This window comes from Rhopalosiphum maidis, chromosome 2 (genome assembly GCF_003676215.2).
Source record: "Rhopalosiphum maidis isolate BTI-1 chromosome 2, ASM367621v3, whole genome shotgun sequence".
Taxonomy (NCBI): domain Eukaryota; kingdom Metazoa; phylum Arthropoda; class Insecta; order Hemiptera; family Aphididae; genus Rhopalosiphum; species Rhopalosiphum maidis.
In genome coordinates, this window is record NC_040878.1 from 10,279,500 (window position 1) to 10,297,143 (window position 17,644).

General features: G+C 31.5%; 1 protein-coding gene across 1 annotated transcript; it reads right to left on the reverse strand.

Annotated features, from left to right (window-relative positions):
• Positions 1-1,941: 1,941 nt before the first annotated feature.
• LOC113553676 (acetylcholine receptor subunit alpha-L1) lies at positions 1,942-12,390 on the reverse strand. Its single transcript, XM_026957139.1, has 8 exons — positions 11,935-12,390; positions 9,222-9,266; positions 9,058-9,167; positions 8,782-8,962; positions 5,729-6,189; positions 5,202-5,363; positions 3,945-4,257; positions 1,942-2,569 (listed from the first exon to the last, which is right to left on the reverse strand). The coding sequence occupies exons 1-8, from the start codon at positions 12,301-12,303 to the stop codon at positions 2,375-2,377; spliced, it is 1,836 nt and encodes a 611-aa protein (XP_026812940.1). The 5' UTR covers positions 12,304-12,390; the 3' UTR covers positions 1,942-2,374.
• Positions 12,391-17,644: the final 5,254 nt, after the last annotated feature.

Genomic DNA, 17,644 nt, shown 5'->3' on the forward strand with positions numbered 1-17,644 from the left:
AAAAAATATTTGTATATAATAATTATACATATTTGGATTCTAAATAGTTTGACAAGTGACATTGGCATTATATAGTGGTAGAAAGTGCTTAATAACATTTATTAGACTGACATATTATCAGGACTTGAATACATAATAATAATATATTGTACATTTGGGATCATTATTAACTACAAATTAAAATTAAAATTATAATACTTATTTTAGTAAAAAATTGTTTATTTTATTTCGTAGTAGCAGAGTTCATTATCGTAAGGCGATATCATTGAAAACATATTACATTCATTGAACGGCGGTAAAACGTAAATCATTTTCGAAACCAGTACTACTGAGTACTGGATCGCGACAACTGCGATTTCTTGAAAAAAAAAAAATATGGAAAAAACGACTACCTACAAAAACAACAATGCAGGGGTTAACGAACGTGTTTATAAGTCTTACATATCTATAGAGTATATGTTTGCCTACACGACGCATTTTATAAAAAAAAATTGTTTTGACTGCGTTGTTACTGTATAGCACTTGTAGACGTTGTTATATGACTTAAAACTTAGTTGGTATTGCATTGTGTGAAACTATAGTTTGAAGGTCAGATACGTCCGTGAGCATCCCGTGTACCAAAAACGGTTGCGATGAAATTATTTTTTAAAACGCTGATTTCTATTGATTGGCCCAGTGCTGTATTAAACATGCAAATCGATCGAACGAACGCCGCAGACAACTATTATAGTTTCACCTAATTCGACTAGAAGGATATTAAGTCACGATGATAGTACGCACTATAATTAATGATAATGCGACTTTGCGAATTGATCATGACCTTTTACCGTATCGATAATAATATTTTATTTTTAAGTAGATACCTAGCTATGATATTAGTCCATTATGCACCATATTATACAAGCTTGTCATTGTGATAATGCTATTACGCGGAACGAATTTTCACTTTTTTTTCTTTATTCTTATTATAAAATATTAACTTGACATTAATGCGTGCGTTTTGACGTACTTTGTTCTAATTAAAAAAAAAAAAAAAAACGTTGCTCTCCCGTTGAATTATTCTAAAATATTTATATTCATTATAATGACTCCATTTTGCTACGAAATCGCGCCAAACTTGTACGTAAATTAATTTTTTAAATCGATATTTTTTGTTGAAGCCTCTTAGTCTGCGTATCCACTGTTTATTATTATATATATACACATTTTTATAAAAAAAATTAAATTATTAAAGTAAGTACATTAAAGTCAAATTAAAATACAAATCGTACAAGTTGTATGCTTGATTCAAATTAATGGGGAATTGTCAATAAATAAAAGTTACCTATTTAAAGATGTGTATGTTTCTGATGTAGATTAAAAAAAAAAAATGAATACAAATATGACAAGTCGTAATTTGGGCTAAAAAGTGTTAAAATTTTGCAAAATTATACTTTTATTAACACATTTATTATGAGTATAAGATTGCAGTATTTATTAAGGTCGCTTAAATCAAAGTATTTACTGTGAAAAATATTGTACGTTTAGTGAGCAATTTATAAATTAATTTTCACGTTTTGGAGTTTAAGCATTATAATATATAATTTTTATAAATGTCTATCGTTCATAATTTTAAACGTAAGTACCATTCAAATTTAAGCTTTATTAGTACGGAGAAAAGTGAAACGTTAAAATCCGCATAAAACCCGTTGAAACTATAAATTGTTTATTGTTTATGTGTATTTATGTGTGCACATAAATGTTACAGCTATACCCACCTACCTATATCATATTTTCAAGAAATATTTTTCCATGTTTTGCATAATATGATTACTTAGAAATTACAATTTTTTGTTGTGTACTGTGTGTACATTATTTAACACTTACAACGATTGTATTTTATTTTATGTACAATAACATGGAAATATTTTTTTAAAATCTGTCAGTGTATAATATTTATTTAAATAAACAAATTATCTATTATTGCTACTAACATTTTAAAAAATAGATAACAAAATCAATATGAAAATGTGAGATTGAGTTTAAAATTAAAAAAAATAATGAATTGTTTTATCTTGTTTTATCTTCTTCTATCTATGTAACGTTGTATACATTTTTAGTTCTGCGCTATTAAAAAGCGTTTAATGATTTATTTGTAAACAACATCCATTATAATATAATTTTACTGACAACTTTAATTGGTGCAAAATATATTTTAACGATAAAAAATCCATAACCTGAAACTTTAGACATTTTAACAATAATAATGCATTTAACGACTCGTTAAAATAATTATTAACCATTCAACTTCGAGATGGTCCATCTCTGTCTTACTGTTTTCATATCATAATAATTTTCGTTTGCACATGAAAATTAAAATCTAATGCCATACGGACTATTCCAGATCGGACGTTGGGGAAAATTGTTTTCTAGCGATGAATGATAGATCCCGATCAATTGGTTTCGTGTCGTCGTAGAGCGCCGGTGCTTCACACAGGATAAGAATTGTACCCATAATGGAGGCAACCGTGAATATCCATAAGAATAGTCGATCGAGCACCATAGCCACGAAGCCCCAGTCTTGATCTTCCTGTATACCGTTAACGAATTAATTTTTCAACATTTAAAATAAATCTATACTAAATGTACCTCATTAAAGTTGATCTAAACGGCTTGATCATAAGTGTAACTTGGTGGAAGCTCTGAATGGTTAAGCCACCTCTCCCCCCACAAAAAAAAAAAATCCACAATACCACCAAGTATATTATAATACAGTATTCGGTATTGAATAATAAGTCATAAAAAATATTTTCATTAATATTAGATTACAATGTATTTAGAATGAGTATGTAAGTCTGTTTTTAAAATGTGTATATATTCAATATTGAAAGAAATTTAGTCAATCTAATAAAGAATCACAATTTGATGGAAATATATAATTTAAAGTACAGAACACGTGTATATTAATATGTAATTTAAACTTGTAGATTGAATTATAACATAACAATATATTTTCAACACCATCAAACATCATAGTATATACATTATTTTATGATGTAAACGTATTATATTATATATTATACCAGAGATGCGAATATTATCTTGAATAGGTTTTTTTATTATCATGGTCCATGGGGTGCTGCCATAGATATAATTATTTTTGATTACTACTCAAAACTTATAATAATAGTACATCGATCCACAACAAAAATGTTCTCTCTAAGATTTACAATGGGTTACTTTATTCTAAAATTACTCAAAAATATTAAAATGAGGTTTGTTTGAATGCGTTAAGTGTGGGTTAGACGGAAAACAAACAGCTGACTACTTAGATAAATATACAAAAGTTTATTTGAAAATTATTACATTTTTGGATTTTTAGATATTTTCCATTCGACATTTTCTTTAGTACGACTGAAATTTCTGAAATTTAACATCGTTAGGTATTGTTATATCGAGACGAAACGGAGTGGTAATAAAGACACTATATCATTTGTTACATATATATATATATATATATGAATCATGTACTAAATACACACTATACAATTTTAGCCAACCCTAAATATACACACACTCTACACTTTTTAACTCAGTCTAAGTTATTGATTTATTATTAAAATGACACAGTCCGTTTAACGGTCATCACTCATCATCAATACGTGCGAACCCGAATATTGTACAGACCATAAAAACTATTTCTGATATACCTACCGTAAATTAGGTAGTACTTAAAAAAAAATTAATAATTATTTTATAGATTTTTATACCAAACGTATATATTGATTATATCGATTAAAACCTCTCGCACAAGCATTTAACCACCCCTCTCCACGATACGAAGAAATTATCTATAAGGAATAGTAATATCTCCGTGAATAGATAACTTATATCGTAATAACCTAATCCTGCCACGAATACATTATATTTTATTTTGCATTTACGAAGGTTATCGTTAGCATTACCGTGTTGTATTCGTCCTGGCGCTGCAAGTGGTGCTGTATGAACTTTACGTTGTGAATTGCTTTCTCCAGCTCGAACGGATACTTCTTCCTGATAGCAGCCGGCACATCGTTGAGCGCATCGTCGATGGACGATACGGCCACGTTCATTAGCCGCGAGGCCGCCCCGGCCGCCGCGGTTCCGTTGCAACCGGTCCGCCCGGTGGCCGACACGAACCGTCGAAGGGATTCGGTGGGCGAACGGTGGCCGGCCGGCGGTGAACCGACCGGCGCCGGAGGCACGTTCAACGTGGCGCCCACACTGGCCGCGTTCAACCTATGAGGTAAACAAACAAAAAATACCGGTCAGGTGGCGCCCCGCGGTCTACGTCGTCAGACCGGCCAGACGGGTCGATTCCGCAGACAAAAAAAAAAAAAAAACCAATAAAATACTATTATTATTTCCGGCAAATTAAATTTGCCGGAAAAAAAAAAGTTCGAATTCAATTTTTTCTTTCGAAATCGATATTATTTATTCTAAGCTCATAATTATTAAATCTAAACTAATCTTTTTATATTAAGTGCATATAGAAGTTCAATTATATTATGATATATCGGTAAATATTATAATTTACTGTTACCTACTACAAATAACGTCTAACGAGTGTGAAATAGCCATTTAAACTTGTATAATATTATGAGAAAAGAATGGGTTAATCCAAACTTATGGAACTTTCGACAAACCTGGACTCTGATAGATTCGAAAATCTCGAAGCTCGTTGGAAAGTAATACACAAAATCGAATACACATAGAACAATTTGAGAAAAATTATTTTTAAATTTAACACAATATTAATGTACTTACTATAAAACATAACCGTTCCTTAGAATAATATCTATAGTATTTTTCGTACTTTCCACAAGGTTCCAATCTGTTTTCACGATTTTATAATTGTATCGTTATCAGATTAAAGTTCAAAATATTTGAAAAGCATCTAGTATAAAATGGATTCAGCATCGTGATTTTTAAACAAGAATCAAACTTAAATTTATCTAACAAATTAAAATGCAGACGACATTTACTCGTCGACGATTTCTATTGTTGTTTTTAAAAAAAAATTAAAATTTAGACGGGTGTAGATTTTGGGGGTTGTAAAAATTCACTCGTCTTATCTAAACACAAAACTTTATGAGAATAATAACGGTTGGACGTTACAAAATAATTGTTTTGTACATATAAAAACCTGTCGGGGCTCGGGACAAGATAACGCATACTCATACCTGGCCAAATTAAGGTTTAATTTTTTGCAAGTCTTCATATGTTTCTGTTTCAGCGCCGAATCTGCCAACAGCTGTTCGGGTACCCTCATAAGTAACATTTTCGGAAGTGCTCTGATGAATACCGTCCGCATCCACGATGGTATTTTGTGCGTACTCGGTTGCCTTAAGTCAAGAAAAAAAAAAGTGGTATATACAACATGCAATTTAATTAATAGTAAGTGCCTTTGTCACGACTTAAGTGTTATATTTTTTTATTAAAAAATTCGTTATCGACTACAAACTATACTACAAATTTCCAAAAATATACTATTTCACTAATTGTATAATAATTCCACAGCCTCTTCTCACCCATCAAAAAATGTGTAAAGTAATTTTACGTTATGTTTTAAACTGTTTTGGGAAAGAATGTAAAAATAGAATTGTCGTGTGTATAGTTTAAGTGTTAAAACAATATTGGCAGTGATGCTATATTGTTTGTAAGAGTATCGTACGAAAGAAATAATTATAATATGTTCATATCTACTTACCTGTAATGTATATTTATGATGATTATGGTGACTACCACGCACAAGGCGACCAAAAGCATAGTGAACAACAGGTATTTTCCAAGCAGAGGCAGCGACAGCGACGTCGACGGAATGATTTCGGAGATGAGCAAGAAAAACATGGTTTGGGACAGGAGGATCGTGATGCATAGTGAAATCTTCTCCTTGGAATCGGCGGGCAAATAAAACACCAGCACTGACAGGTAAGATATGCCCACGCAGGGCACGATCAGGTTGACGGTGTAGAACAGGGTCCTCCGCCTCAGAGTTATGTTGAAGAATATGTCGATGTAAGGTTCCACGCAACACGAGTAGTACTTTTCGTGTCTCTCCGCCGGCACGCCGAGAATGTCCCATTCCACGCTCGGGTAGTATGCAGACAGATCGATGCCAACGTCCACTTTGTTAGTTCCAACCAACTGGCCGATATGCTTGAGGTTTATCTGTAGGTCATTACGAAATTTTTCAATAGATCGATCTCAACAAACAGTGAAACACAGTCCATTTGGTTAAAACAATATTGAAGCCAACCAAACGATTATCGAAAGATTTATCGCTATTATTGAACAACCAGTAATAATACAATATAATTTGTGACAACGATCTACTTTATGTTGGTTTTACGATAAGAGGTGAAAATTATCCAAAAAATAATACAGATTGTATTTGGTTAATTCGGGAAATCGAAAAAATATTAATTCAATATAAATAAATAAAAATAATCCTATCATCCTGATTAATCCTATATCATAATCTTTTATCATACAGGAAACAAAGTAATTTATAATTTTAATTTTGACCTTGAACAACGGTATTGATTCAGCAGAAGCGAAATTAGCACAGATATAAAAAATCGAAAAGTGACGTTTTTAAAAATAATTCTAACTATCTTTAATAAAAACTCATTACGATATCAAAAATAGCTGTATTATTATCACATTATTCCCAAATAGTATATTTAATATTTATGTTTACGTCAATGCCGTGGATACAACAATATTATATTTTATCACATCGGGAGGAAGGGGATAGTAATCAGCCTAAGGATACAATTCACTAATCGTTAAAAATTTAATGTTAAGGTCGATTACAACTATACACATTAGAATAATTTATGAAATGGTATATTATTATTAGTGTGACTATATGTTAATATAAAATATCAAAATTTATTATTATACGTGTTTTCAAATAATTTAAAAAATTTAGATTAATATAATTATGTGAATATTATAACGCATTCGATTTATTACTATAATTGTACAAATGTATATCATATTATTATTTTAATGTGTTCATTAAAATTATCGAACGGTTAAAAAAAAATTTTAATTTAATTTTTTTTTTCACGCAAAAAAATATTGTTTTAGCTTTTTTTCTTTTCATGTATTTTAGACTTAAGATCAACTCAATATCATATTATTATTATTGAACGCTATCTTAGTAATAATACACTGCCGCGAACCAATAGATAAATATAGATAAATTATGAACTGTCTAAATAAATAACTCAAGTAATAAAAACGCTTGTTCAAATGTGTAATAAAATACAAAATCTCCATAAATGGTGTACTATTCCTAAGCTCTAATACATTTTACAACCTCAGTAAGAATATAATGGTGGCGTTCTTTACTAATCAAGGATACCCATTTTTATGAAATTATCTAGGAACTGAAAATAACGATCATATAGCAAGGTAACGATTTTTAAAGGTCACACATTGAACCTAAACTTTGTTAGTTTAGACTTAAGTCGAGTATAGGATCCAAACCCATAATTATAACAAAACGTTTAGAATAATAAATGTATAAACATATTATAAAGTGATTATTCATAATATTTATATTTATATTACCATAATAATTACACTGTTAGATTTTGAACGATTGTATCAAAATGTGTTACAAAATTTGAAGTCTTGGAGCTTATAATTAATCATTTTTATATATTCATTATAATGTATCACAATAGTTAAATCCAATCATACTAAATTGAAAAATAAAGCTCTTTTTTATAAACTTCTCTTAAAGCCAATATAAATATATGAAATACAATTCTGGGATTCAGAACCCTTTTATGTCTCAAATCACACTCCGAAAAAGTAGTTCTTAATTACAACTGTACAAAATTTAGCTAAGCCTTTTTACAAATGACTATGACCCAACCACAACTACCGCAATCTTCTTATTACTGAACTGAAGTAACTGCTTTAACTGACCTAGATGATCCCGTAGACGATTAAAACGAAAATGGTTCTATAACTTTTTAGTTAACTCAATACACACACATGTCGGGAAGTTCTATAAATGATCCATTCTTTTAGAATATTTTTAGCATATTCTACACTTATTGTGAACGTTTTAACTTACAGATTGTGAAATATATTTGCAATAAACAAAAAAAACTATAAGTGTACCTACCATCAAATTATTGCTAAAGTGAATATTATTTCTCACATTATTTTCGTTAACACTATTATAATATTTTGTTTTCTCAATAATAATTTTAAAATTTATCTATCCCAAAACAAAACCTAACCTAACCTAATTGAAATATTGTTATGTTAATAAGCTTCGTAAATGTTAAGTCAGAAAAGTTATTCTGTGTTGTGGGTTCTGCAGTATTCACTTTTTTTATTACGTTAAATTATATTATTATTTTTAATAAATATTCACCTACCAGCTTATACAAACGTTTTCAAATAAGAATCATTAAGACTTAAAATTATGATAAATAAATATTTTCACAAATACTGAATTGTATGCACTTATATAGTAGGTAATTAGTTTATCGGCACTTGTACAAATCTAGTAAATAATTTTAGTTTTGAACAACTCTAGTACATAACGATAAAATATTAGATTATATTTCATGAAAACAGTAACTAAATTTGTAGAGTTGTGTAAGTCGGCAGATTTTATGACGTATATAAATATATATTTTAAAAAATTAAACATACTATATTAATATTTATTTTTTAAATTTATTTTTCAGATATTTATTGTATTTATGAAAAAATTTATTTCGTATTTACCTGGTTTCCATCATATGACCATGAACCAAATTTCATAAAACATGTTTGTTGATCAAATGGGAAATAGCGAACATCAATTTCGCACGATGATTTGAAGATCGCTGGTGGTGTCCACATTACTTTACCTGAGTAATGAAGCACAGCCTTTGTCATAGTAGTAACCACGTATTCGCCGTCAGCACTAATATATTAATACAACACAATAATATTGCGATTTAAAGACAATTTAACTTGGACTAAATATTGTATTTAACAATCAGGTGACCTGTGACCTACTTGTTGTAAAGGACGATATCCGGTAACCAAATATGCTCAGATGGCACGTAAAGCTCTTTGACACCTCCATATTCTAGTGGTTCCCATATAAATTTGTGATCTGCCCATTCCTAAATTCAATTGATTAAAAACAATTTCTACGTAAAATATTAAAAATTGCTTACGTGTTCCAGCCATACGTTTGTCGTTAAAATTTGATCCTTGAGGTTCTAAAATAGAAAAGACGTCAATTAATATGTTATTCTTGAGTTTTCATGTCTGTTTTTGTTCGAATAATAATATAATTGCCTACGGATTGTACATGAAATATTGTAAAAAAACACTTCGTGGTAAGATCAAAAAATATGTAATACATTTTTTGTTATGTTTATCATATTTATATATTAAATTCAAATACTACAAGCCATAACTAAAACTATTAATTTAAACTATAATAGAAAATTGTATAACAAAACTTATCAACTATATTTGTAATTAAAATTTTAACTGTAATTACATTTGCAATAAGTTATCCGTTTCTAAAAACTTATTTGCGATCGCTAAAACAACGCAAACGAGTTTTACTTTAATGACTACTAAAAAATATTTATACAATTATGCTCACATGTGCGTTAAATGTTTAAGCAGAAGAAAAACATCATTCATATATAATGATGTTAACTATGTATTAAATGCATTTAAGTATGATTACTGGAATTCATCACACCACCACCAATAAACGTTTACAACGTCACCCGTAAACGTGTACACGCTTACTATAGAAATTTATTAATTTTAAATTTAAATTTTTAAACTAAAATAATATTTATTTATCATTGCTAACTATAAGCGATTATCCGTCACTGTCATACCACGAATGCCATAATATCATTGTTTTCATTACACGTGTGATCAAATTCACAGTGTCCAGTTTTCACATTTAAGTGTTTCGATAGTCGATCAAATTTCCAGTCAAGTATAATAACAGATTTCAATACTAGTAAACTGAATAATAGGAGTTAGTGTCATCAATGAACCTCGTTTCGCCATTTCTTGGCTGGAAAATTGACAATGAATACATTCGGTATTTTCGTATATTATATATACCGCCATTACCATTTAAATGGTTTGTGCAATTTTTATATGGAATGGACATTATCCCAGCCATTGAAGAGATTCAGTTTATTTTGTATTCGTTTTATTCAGAGTTCCTAATCGAAGTATGCACAGTAAATCTGTGAGCATATACCGTGCATGGTATAAACGCTTCGTCTACTAAATTAATTTTATCCTTGATGGATCACCTATCGTTCCAATATCTCCCGTGCAGTAGTTTATATAAGTACACTGACAGCAACGGTGTAAGTGTATAAAATCATTTTATTGTATTATGTGGGCACGTAACTTTCATCCGACGTAACGATTTGTATTTTTTTACTACCGAAAATACACACACATAATGTTTTTATAATGTCTTGCAATTTCGTATGGCTTCTAAGTATACCTGCGGTGTTAATAGGGCCCTGCTATGATATTATGGCATAATAATATGTGTGTCGCGTAATAATAATGGAGTGGCGCACACGCGGCACTCGGCAAAATGTCGGTCCGCTACTACACTCATCTAAACTTTTATATTTCTAATAACAAATCAACTACCCATTCAAAGTTCGGTTTTTATGTACAAACTTTATTAGAAAAATATTTTGCTCCGGAATGCGACATTTAAAATGCGAGATGTCAGACAAAAATAATATAAATAGACGTAATGTATTTCGTTTGCTTTCAAAAGAATCACTCTGTATATTTAAAGTGCGGTTGTGACGTACTTATTGCATAAATCAGTGTGGTTGATTTTTACGCTGAAACGTATCGTTTATAGTGTCTGGTTACAAGTCCGAACGACGACGGTGGCGACCGAAGCCTTACGATAAGAAGCACACGCGCGTTCATTATGCCTCCACTAATAAAAGCACTCGGCGAGTCCGATTTGGGCGTAGACAGTACGCGCGTATATGAGTGAATTTTTTTGTGTTTTTTTTTTCTGTTGGTAACATCATACGAAGTTTATTTATCCTATCATTTTCCGCTGCACATATAATTTTAATATGAACCCTACGCAATTTCAACTTTAATGTAAGGATATGTACTAATAGTATTATTACACCCGATTGACAACTATACAGATAATTTAGGTTTTATACTCTTATTATACGAAAACTATTTTTGATTTCATTTTCTCAATTTGATCGATAACTTTCTAACGATAACTAGTTATCGTGCGTAAAAGCAATCATCTGTTATTTATTTAAGAATTGTATATTAGCGTTTCGAATTCAATGGATTCAGTCAAACCACACGTGGATGGCGGTGAAAGTCAGTCTCATATAACCACTTACAAACCTAATATTATCGGTTTAAATATTAAACAGTCGTAAAATCGTATGAGATATATTTGTATACCATTAAAATCGAAATCTCTACGAAATGCCAAAATGCCAACTATATCATCGATGCCACCTTCGCAACAACGCGGTTCCGGCCACCGACCCCCACAACCGGTCATCACGGGTAATAAGACGTATATTCACGACTCGGAGTACCCGCGGAGTCTTGACGATAGACGATCGGGGTTAGGCGATCGACCCGCAATAGCCCACACTGTATACTACTTCTACTACTACCACTAAACTACTACCACTACCACTACCACTACTCCTATAACTGCAATAGCGATATTGTGCAACAAGCACGTCTACGACTACGGATACGGCTACTGATTTTATACGCAGTGGCGCAGTGCCCTCGTCGCGACGGTCATATTATCAATGGCACCGATCCGACCCGCGGGCGCTAGATCTGCGGGGAGGAGGGGTGTGATGGGTCACGGCGGCGTACCAACTCGATGAGCTGCGACAGCCTGAGGCCCAACTTGACCAGAACGGTGTCGGTGTTGTTGCTGACCGGCCGGATGAGCCGGTTGTAGTTGCTGAGCAGGTCGTCGTACAGCCGCTTGGCGTCCGGATTGCACAGACACCCGACGGCCGACAACAACAACAGCGGCAGTGACGACGTCAGCTGCGCGCAGCCCCGGCGGCGGCGCCGTCCCCGGAACCTTTTGCTGCTGTTGCTGTTGCTGCTGTTGCTGTTGCTGCTGCTGCTGCTGCTGCTGCTGTGGCTATTACTGCTGTTGTTGTTATTGTTGTAGTTGTGGTGGGGGTGGAGATGATCGTCATCGTCGCCGGCGGCGGTGGCGACGGACGGCATCGCGTTTTCCTCGGCGGCGGTCGACTGAATCGATAGACAATCGGCCTCGCCGCTCTGGACGACTGCTCGTCGGGTCGCGGATGCTGTGCGTACTGCACACTGTGCTTTGACGAGAGACCGCGCCGGGCGCGCCGAGCGGAGCTGACGGCGCGGAGCGCTCCGGCCCGCCGATCTATAAGCCGCCGCGCGCACGCCCTTCGAGACCTCTCGGCGGCGGCGGCGGCGGCGGCGGCGGCCGTCAGACTTGTGCGCGGTCGGTGCAGGTCGGCCGACGGAGTCGCGTACAACACGTCGTCGTTGTTCCGCTACGTACTTGTGTGTGTGTTTGTGTGTGTGTGTGTGTGTGTGTGTGCGTGTCATTAACACCGTAATCGTTTTTTTCCGAGCAGACTTTTGAACGTTGTTTGCTCCGTAATTTTTCGATTAAAAACGCTCACCGCTGCGACTCGAGTGTGTGACGGCAATGATAATAGCGACGATGATATTGTCCGACACGCCCGTAGCGATTGGCGGTGGCAGTTTTTCAGGTGTGGGTGGTTGTCGGGTGGATAGGGTGTGTTCCGTTGGTCGTGGCGCTTACTGTCGGGCCATGGTGATGGGGTGCTGGTGGAGTGGTGCGGGCGATAGATACCCTTTTAGGTCAAAGCGTCCGCGGTCCGCGAGTCTAGAACAGATTTCGTCTGTAGTGTATGTTTATACGCACTGATGGGTTTTAAATAACCGCATAACGAGCTATTTTCAATCCCGAGCCAAGCGCCGTCACAGCAGTATCGTAGTAAAATATAATAATATTATTGTATTCCTACTAGTCCTGCAGGTTATTACAACAGTATTTATATTTTTTATGGCGCGAGACTTACCCACTGTGCCATGCGAGTAACATCACTTCGCAGAGGCCAGAAATGGTCAATTTATAGTCTTAAATGCAACCTCGCAACAAACATCTATAATACGTATCTAAGATATTCTAAATTAATATAATTTAACATCTCAAATATAATATCCAGGCAATGTCTTATGAACGTAACAATAATTATAAAAAATTTGTTATCGAAATTCGTATTAATTTTTATTTATTTTTTGGTGTATACAACGATTTGTAGTATAATGTCTTTAAACATCGGACGACTATTACAGTCCGAATAATATAGTCATAAGAAATAGCCATTCTAATTAATAAATAATAATTTAAAATATTTGTTACTTACGGCACACAGTGCTGCGCTTTAGTCAGCGACTCCGATAAAAGTAACTCGTTTTCTCGTGGTGAAATTCTTTGTCTACACACTTCTATTGCCGAATTCAATAATGTTACCTAACGAATAAAATGTATGCCTTCAATCGGATATTACACTGTAATACTTGTCCAAAATATTTCGTTTGATTTAAATTACATTTAGACAATGCAAATATAATATCATATTAGACCAGCTATATATATATATAGCTGTTAATTAAATAACTGAAAGTAATTATGACTATTCATCAAATATAACGTAACACATTATCCTAAAGACACAATAAGACTGCGATTCTGACGTATGTACACGTTTTTATTTTTTGGTATCCATACATCAATTTTGATTATTGACAGCTGCTATAATAGCTACAATTAATTTATAGAGTCACATCAATAATATTAATTACATAGACAATTTATCACTCATTCAACTTGATAAAATAAGTATCAGATGACTACATTTTTTCAAATTATTTTAACACACTTAACTCAAATAATATTAAATCATTATTAAGTAAATATTTATTAACTAAGTTATTATAAACAAACACAAATATTATATTTAATACTATACTTTAATAATATATCTGAGATATATTGATAAAAGTTGTATGATACTATTTAAAAAAAATTATATTCTCCAACGATCAATAATAATTGTTTGTTGTTATTAATTTGTATGCATTAAACTATAATAAAATGCATTTTTTTTCATTAGTTTTCTAAGCACCTTTCACGCACATTTAGATTATTATACAACTTATTCAAGATTCGGACAGCATTTTAAGACTAAATTATTTATAAAATGTATAACCTACATAGATGTGTTTCAAACTTTCAACTGTTCATAAAAAAAAAACCCTAAAGATTACCTTATCGGCATAAACAAACATTGTAATATTATTATACTGATAAAATTCGTCAGTATAATAAAGTTATAATAGTAATATTATGTAAAAACGGCAGGTGATGGGTGTGTTGTCATATTTATGATCAATGTGTCACAGCAAATTGATTTGGCTGTGTAATATTAATAATAAGTAATAACAGTAAAAATTAATAAATCATGAATTTATGATAGTACGAGAATACTTGAGCAGGCAGTCCTACGGGTTTCGTTTACTATGCACGACCGGATATATTCACCTGAGCACGCGCTATGCGCAACTGTGCGAGAAATAATTAGATCACACGATCCACCGATTACTATGATATAAATATATAATATTCCTGCTCGACGCTGTTTGTTTACCTCGCCACACCATTGTAAGGTCACGAGTGGTGGTATACCATAATAATAATATTATGGTTTCGTAATTATCAGACTTCACAGTAGTCATAACGCGTGGTCGAATTCACACCAGCCGATGGCGAGTAATGCCCGACGTACAGGAGAACGATGAAAACTCGCTGACGACGGCTTCCGGTTCTAACTGTAATTGCGACGATAAACAACAACATTACGATGTTCACACACGATTTTTATCTGTTTGCGCATTATATTTGTTTATTTGTTTTTTTTTTACCATATTTTTAACAATTGTTCAAGAAACGCAAAACAGAATAACATATACTTTACAGAATATATTTTTCATGGTCACACCGTATAGAAATATGTGTTGTGTCTGTCAGTGGTAAGATCCAAATTAAGACGCATGAAGTTTGTTATTAATATAATACTATGCTGATATTAAACTAACGACATGAATAATATATTTGGAAGATTGATTTATATAATAATAATAATAATAATAATTTATTTATAATAGATTTTAAATAACGTTGAATGTTAAAATGACTATATGATCGAATAATTTGGTTTTATTTGTATTATTCGTTTTTACATTATTTTACAAAGATTAGAACTAGTGGCATACTTTGTGAGTGGTTTTAAAAATTATATAGCTATTACTAAATTATAAAAAATTCCAACATCAATCTTAGGAATCCAGGACGTTTTCCATGTGACTTCTCCTCATTTCTCTCCTCTCAAGATTATTTATCCAAGTTTTTAACATATGTTTATAAAATATGCAAAGTAATACTAATTAATATAATTCATACTTATTATGTTATACTTTACAAAACTAAAATATTAGTTTAAATGAATAAACTCATTAAAATATTTTTAATCAAAAGTATAATGAAGCACCACAATGTAATCTTTCGTATATAACATATTTAATGAAATAAAAAAGATTAAACCTTTTTGATGTTGAAAATCTACAGATTTAGACAATATTATGAATTATTTGCGATTTAACTGCAACTCCTAATATTAACTTGGTCAAATAAAAAATATAGATATTTTCAATAATGATGATTAGATTACGGAGTTAATGTATAGAGGAGCCTCAATACTATATCAAAAATGTATATTATATAAATCCATATTGATTAAATCGTGATTATACAAATTACAATGATTCATTTATCAAACTTAATAGGTATGGAAGATATAATATTGGCAACGCCGAAGAATGAAAACAAATATTTTACTTTAATAACATTTTATGTCAGGATAGGGGAAGCGAATTTCTCCACCCCACAGACACATCATTGTTTAGAAGTATCTTCAATTTTAAAGTATTTTTGGTTAATAAATCTATCACGTAAATTTTAACTAACTTTTTGTTCTAGAAATACTTTAGTACTTAGCTATTTAAACACTTACGATTTAGTTTTCTATTTATTTTTTAATATCAATAATCTCCAGTGAACGAGCTCATCAGGATTTAATCCACATTAAAAATTATGCTTCTAAGACAAAACACATTATAAATCATTCTTTACCAACTCGGTAAATATAATAATTTAACGTACCTACACGCTTGATGTTTTTCTGGTTATTTTTAACTTATGTCAGCTATATTAAATTCATGCTTACCAATTATAAGATTATGCAAATAATATGCACTCTAAAAACAGATAGTCATTATGAGAACAAATTATTATTTCAAAAATATGTTTAGTAATCATTATTTATTAAACGCACTACACATAATTACTTATTACACGTCTTAACAAAATTATTAATAATGATGCCATTTCGTCAAATAATATTATTATACGTCATACCAAAAATAATTTTAAAACTCCAATACACTGAAAGCAGACGACGGTTTATAAGAAATAATTTATCCATTAGTTTATTTATTACTAGAAACAAAATGCTATTAAAAAAAATTAAAATTTAATAACATGATAACGTTGATTGATAAAAATAATGACAACTAATAATTATTCAATTAATATAAATACTATACAAAATATATTTTAATCATAAACTTAACGCCTAAAGTGTTTAAATACAGAATAATAAGATATATAATATAAAAGCCAAGTAATATTAAACATAACAACGATATCAGGCGCTTATAGAATAATATACCACAAAGTGAAAAAATTATAAGTAAATACTGAATTGGAGGAAAAATATCTAAACTATATAAATTATCACATTTTTTAGATTTAAAAGTTATATTGTAGTTTAGACTTTAATATGTAAATACTAAATATTACAATATTAGTGACTTCTAGTATAATATAAATTAATTACGCAGCTATACTGTTAATCATGTAATACAAATTAGCCCAGCAAAAGTCCTTAATGAATAATCAAATAAAAAGCAAGTTATTACTAATTGAAATTCATTGTCTATTAAAAGTATTTAGAGTATGCATTATAAATAATATTATTATCAATTAATATTAAATATAATTACACATTTTAAATTAATATTATAGTATAAAATAAAAATATTTTTTTTCTTCATTTTTTGAATTAAAAAATCTTTAAAAATTGTGTAAAACGAGTTTAAATGATTATAATAAGGCTTGATAGGAGGAGGTACCCACTAACGACACTCCTGGGTACACATTAAATTTAAATTAAAAACAACTGCAGGGTACCATCTACGCCACTGACTGCCATTCTAAGTACCGTACGTACACCTAAGCGTAAAGTTAGGAGTGAGAGTGTTAAAAGAATTAATTGTTAATTGTTATTATATTTGTCTATTGTTTTAATTTCGTTGTTATGGTATATTCAAAAATGGCATTTTCTTAAATTTTAACGATAGTGTTAGTGCTAAACTCAAC